At 39.7% G+C, this 5,759-nt stretch overlaps 1 protein-coding gene across 1 annotated transcript; it reads right to left on the bottom strand.

Annotated features, from left to right (window-relative positions):
* Positions 1-4,278: 4,278 nt before the first annotated feature.
* Positions 4,279-5,223, bottom strand: LOC103208068 (olfactory receptor 13D1). The gene has a single exon (XM_007953749.1). It carries the CDS (start codon positions 5,221-5,223, stop codon positions 4,279-4,281), a length of 945 nt encoding a protein of 314 aa, XP_007951940.1.
* Positions 5,224-5,759: the final 536 nt, after the last annotated feature.

The raw sequence follows: 5,759 nt of genomic DNA, 5'->3' as shown, positions 1-5,759 counted from the left end.
TCCTTCTTACGCCATGTAGAGTCTGTTGTTAAGCCCTTCCATAATTTAAAAAATTAAATAGTGTGGTTTTCAGTTCTAGAGTTTTCATTTGGGCCTTTTTAATAGTTTATCTTTCTCAGTTGAAGTTTTCTATGTTTATTTATTATGAGCATCTTTTTTGAAACTTCATGAGAACAGTTATAACATCTACTGAAAATTCTTTTCTGCTAATTCTATTATCTTGGATATCTGAGGGTCAATCTTCACTGATTATGTTTCACTTGAGTAGGTCTAATAATATTGTATTATATTTTGAACATTGTGAATGATACATGGTAGCAACTGTGAATTTTGTTATTTTTCTCTGAAGACTGTTGTTCTGGTTACATAGTCTTATGTAAGAAAGCATGTCAAAAGTTAGCTGCTTAAAACAATCAAAATATTTATTTTTCTTTCTTCTGGGCTTGGTGGGTACAGATTGTCTCCCCTCTTCTTGGTTTAAGAAAACAAAAATCCTCACAATTGTATCAATAAGCAGCATCATGATAAATGGAGAAAAGATTGAAATTGTCAAAGACTTCATATTGCTTGGTTCTACAATCAACGCCAATGGAAGCAGCAGTCAAGACATCAAAACATGTATTACATTGGGCAAATCTTCTGCAAAAGACTTCTTTCAAGTGCTGAAGAGCAAAGATATCTCCTTGAAGACTAAGATCCACGTAACCCAAGCCATGGTATTTTCACTTGCCTCACATGCATGTGAGAGCTGGACAATGAATAAGGAAGACCAAAGAAGAGTTGATACTTTTGAGTTGTGGTGTTGGAGAAGAATGGTAAGGGTACAATGGTCTTCTAAAAGGACTAACACATCTGTCCTTGAAAGCGAGAATGGTCAGACTTCGTCTCATCTACTTTGGTCATGTCAAAAGGGACTATTCTCTGGAGAAGGATGTCATGCTTGGTAAAGTGGAGAGTCAACAAAAAAGGGGAAGGCCTTCAACAAGATGGTTTCCTCACTATATGATGGCTAGGTTACAAACTGAAGAGAGGGAAAGACAGAGAGAGTGAGAGTAAGCTCTCCAGATGGAAGCTTGTCACTTTCTATGACAGTTTTGAAAGTCAAGCACTGTTGCTTCCGCCATATGGCATCCACTTTGTTGTTATTGTTAGTTGCCTTTGAGTTGATTCTGAGTCATGGAGACAGCATAAACGTTTAAGCACTCAACTACTAGCCAAAAGGTTGATAGTTCAAACTCACCCAGAGTTGCATCTGAAGACAGGCCTGGTGATCTGTCTTGAAAACCTAATGGAGCAAAGTTCTAGTCTGTACATGTGGCGTTGCCATGACTGTATTCACAGAGGCAGCCATAAAAGCTCACCCTATTTTAAGGAGTTGAGGAAATAGAGTATACCTCTTAATAGGGGAATCATAAAATTCCAGAAGATCATGTTGTATTGGCTATATTTACTGTTGTTACTGATAATTTGATACTATCTTCTATTTTTCCAAGGTGTTACTATATTACTAAAAAGTTATGCAACTAAGTTACTTCTATCAAAGGATATACCCAATGGAGTTACACAGGAAGTATGAAATGGGAAGCTTATTGCTTGGATTTTAGTTAAGAAATCACTTTTTCCAGCAGTGGAATTATATTATCACCCTCTTTATTACCAACAACATAATATAAAACATTGGTTACACTAGAGTATGTGTAAAAGAAAGAAGCTCTGGTGGCATAGTGAGTAAGGCATTTGGCTGTTAACCAGAAGGTCAGCAGTTCAAACCCACCAGCTGCTTCATGTGAGGAAGATGAGGCAAACTGCTTCTGTAAAGATTTGTAGCCTTGGAAACCCAACGGGGCTCACTATGAGTTGGCATCAACTTGATGGCAGTGGGTTTTGTTTTGTCTTGTTTTCTTATGTAAAGGATACCAAACACTTAGATCAGCTTGAGATAGTAATTCATTCTGATATTATAAAAAAGAGAGGGACCCTGTCTGGAGCAGAGAAGAGTGAAGAAAGTCAAAGACAGAAAGAAAGAATTAATGCAAAGGACTAATGGACCATGGGGTCCCTAGACTCCAGGACCCTGAGACCAGAATTAGATGGTGCCCGGCTACCACTGCTGACTGCTCTGAAAACGATCACAATAAGAGGTCGTGGATAGAGTGGGAGAAAAATGTGGAACAATCTCAAAATCATAAAAAGGACCCAGCTTACTGGACTGATAGAGACTGGTGGAACCCCTGAGATTGTGGCCCAAGACACACTTTAAGCTGGGAACTGAACTCAGCCCTCATGAATAAACTTTCAGCTGAAGGATAGATAGGTCTATAAGATGAACAATAATACCAGGAAGGCATGCACTCTTTAGAACAATTAACCATAAGGCCAGCTTTTGCCCAGGGAGAAAGCTAAGGAGGCAGGAGGGGATAGGAAAAAGGACTAAAGGAAATGGTAAACTCAGGGAGGAATTGGGAAGAGTGCTGTTACTTTATGGGGATTCCAATGAATGTCATAAAGCAAAATATGTGTGAACTGTTGAATGGAAAACCAATTTGCTCTGTAAACTTTCACCCAAATCACCATGAAAAATGAAATAAATAATCTAAAAAGACAAGGAAAAATACAAACAAAAGACACCTCCATCATGATGGGCAATGCATAACCAGTAATTTGCAGCACATTTCTGAGAAGAAAATCTGACAATCATTAATTCTGGTGCCAAGAGTGGAAAAAAACTTGATATGCAACAACATTTAAAGGAATGCTATCTTAATTGTTTGTGTGTATTAATATGTAAAAATGTTACACTGGCCATATTTTACCAAAGGGCGATATCTATTAAAAAAGTAATGAACATTATACAAAAAGCAAAATGCAATGATCCAAAAAATCCAAAATATCTATCCATGAGTTGGAGCACAGGAAGGAATGGTGGAAAATTCCAGAACATCAGTCTGGAGCCAAAAATAAGAACAAAAAATAGAAACATGTAAATACTTTCAGAAACAATTGGGGAGATGACTAGAGTTCCTGCAGTCATGCGGAGTACCAGTTAGCAATTTAGATGTTGAAGGGAAAGAGAACTCTTCGTGGCCAGAGAGCTTGGAACCACTCAAATAATAAACCCTAATAACTTTTATTTTGCTTCAAAAACATAAGTGGAGGAAGGGAAGATGAAGCAAAGGAAATATTCATTAGGATTTATATATTAAAATATAACTCAAATTAGTTTCTTATAAAATTAAAATTTGACTCATGTAAATAAAAAGTACAAGGTAGACACTGGCTTTGGTTATAGCTTGATTCAGGACTTAAAATGACATCATCAGATATACTTTCTATCTTGACTCTGCTTCACATCTCAGTGAAGCTCTCCCTACATATTGGCAAAATGGTCCACAGAAACTACAGGTTTAGATTTACCAGTTTAGAGACCCTTGCAGAAAGGGGTCCTCTTTTCTCACACTGAGGTAGTACTCCTGGGATTGCATTTGATTAGCCTGGCTCAGGTCACTTGCTGCACTATATAAATCACTGTGACTAGGAGGAAGGATGGTATAGTGCCTAAGGCATTTGACTGCTAACTAGAAGTTTGGCAGTTCAAACCCACCAGCCACTTTGTGGAAGGAAAATGGGACAATCTATTACTGTAAAGATTTACCACCTCAGAAACCGAATGGGAGCGCTGTGAGTTAGAATCAACTTGATGGCAGTGAGTTGGCTTTTGGTAGGAGGATGGATGTCCTGTTTCCTTTGCCAAGGGCTTTATTCCATGCTTCTATCTATTTACTGAGGGTTGGCGCAAACTTGCCCAGCACAGCATGGACTGAGAGTGGGGACTGTTGGTTCTTGAAAATAAAAAGATGCATTATTTTACAAGAACAAATGCTGCACAACAATGACAATAGGTATTTATTTCAAAGATACCAAGAAAGGGGACAAGGGAGACAGAAGGAAGGAGGAGAAGGGACATATGTAGAGGAAGGAGGAGGGGCAAGAAGGAAGAGAAGAGGAGGAGATGAAAAGAGGAGAGAAACAGAGAGAGAGATGTTTGTTAATAGCATCATGACTTTTATGAGATTAATCAGAAGACTTGCTTATAGCTGGAAACACAGCAGATAAGGCACTATTTAGAAAGGTTCACGTGTGTATTCCATGTTGAGAAAGGAATCCCATATTTGGCTTTACAAACACACAAGCTCCCTTGACATCAAGTTCCACAACTTCTGTGAACGAAAAAGACCTGATCTTGTCCCTCACTGCGGATATCACATACTTCAAGGCCTTTCATACTTTCCATAGATAGAGGTGTCTGCTCAGCACTTTCTTCACAGCCTCTTTTACCTCCTTGTTCCTCAGGCTATAGATGATTGGGTTCAACATTGGGGTCACCACTCCATAAGACAGCCCAATGATCTCATCTGATGTCTTTGTGTCCTTTGACTTGGGCTTCATGTACATAAAAAGGGCTGAACCATAGAATAAGATGACAACAGTCAGGTGAGCTGAACAGGTAGAAAAGGCTTTCTTTCTTCCTTCAGCGGAACTAATTCTCAGTATGGAAGACAGAATAAAAACATAAGAGATAAAAATTAACAACAGAGGAATCACCAATAATACAACATTTGACACTGTCATGATAAGTACATTGATGGTGATATCTGAGCAGACAAGTTTAAGAAGAGCCAGGATCTCACAGGTGAGATGGTCAATGATGTTACTCCCACAGAAAGGCAACACCATTGTTAGGACTGTTTGTAATAGGGCGATCAGACAGCCTGTGATCCAGGACCATGCAGCCATGTGCACAGAGAGTACCCTATTCATGATGATGAGGTATCTCAGTGGGTTGCAGATGGCCACATACCTGTCATAGGCCATCACGGCCAGGAGAATACATTCAGCGGAGCCCAAGCCAAGGGAGATGACCATCTGAAGAGCACAGCCTATGAAAGATATGGATGTTCTCTCAGACAGAAATAAGACAAGCATTGGAGGAATGGAGGAGGATGTGTAACAGATGTCCAAGAATGAGAGGTTCCCAAGGAAGAAGTACATGGGGGTGTGGAGGCGGGAATCCAGGATGCTGATGAGAATGAGGAGGCTGTTTCCCAGGAGGATGATCAGGTACATGATGAGGCAGAGCGCGAACAGAGAGAGCTGGAGCTCCGGGTATTGGGAGAGCCCCACCAGAAGGAATTCAGTCACAGCAGAGTGATTCCCCGTGGCCATGTGCGCAAGTCACCTGCAGGGTGTAGAAATGGACATGACTCAGAGAAATTTAAATTTATAACGTAGATTTTCAGTGTATGTTCACTTTCATTATTTTGTTTAATTCTTAATCCTGAGAATCGGAGATGGCAAGGAATTTATAATAATTTTACTGATGTCGAGACTGAGGCACTGAGAAATTCAATGCTACTTTGGACCACAGAGGAGTAGAGACAAAGCTACCAAAACTCCAAGAATTCTGCTGGGAAGTGCCAAATAGGAAAATCTACTTCTAACTGGTCCTCTTCAAAAACCAGTTGAGTGTCTGAAGATGATTGGGGAATTGTTCCCAGGAGCTTTCAGGAAGTGAGGACTCCCACCATACACAACTGATTCCAGTGCCTGGGATGTGCCCTTCTTAAGTGCAGGCAGAGTGGAACTACCTTTCCTCATCAACTCTGTACTCATTACATTTCTTGAGGTTCTTTAATCTTTTGTTACCACCAAACTATTAGGTGCATATTTCATTCTAGCTAAGTTACTATCATTTTGTGCAT

This window comes from Orycteropus afer, unplaced genomic scaffold, assembly GCF_000298275.1.
Source record: "Orycteropus afer afer isolate SDZICR_OR568_19922 unplaced genomic scaffold, OryAfe1.0 scaffold00410, whole genome shotgun sequence".
Classification (NCBI taxonomy): Eukaryota; Metazoa; Chordata; class Mammalia; order Tubulidentata; family Orycteropodidae; genus Orycteropus; species Orycteropus afer.
The sequence above is the reverse complement of the archived record's forward strand: the minus strand, read 5'-3'. Positions and strand labels throughout refer to the sequence as shown.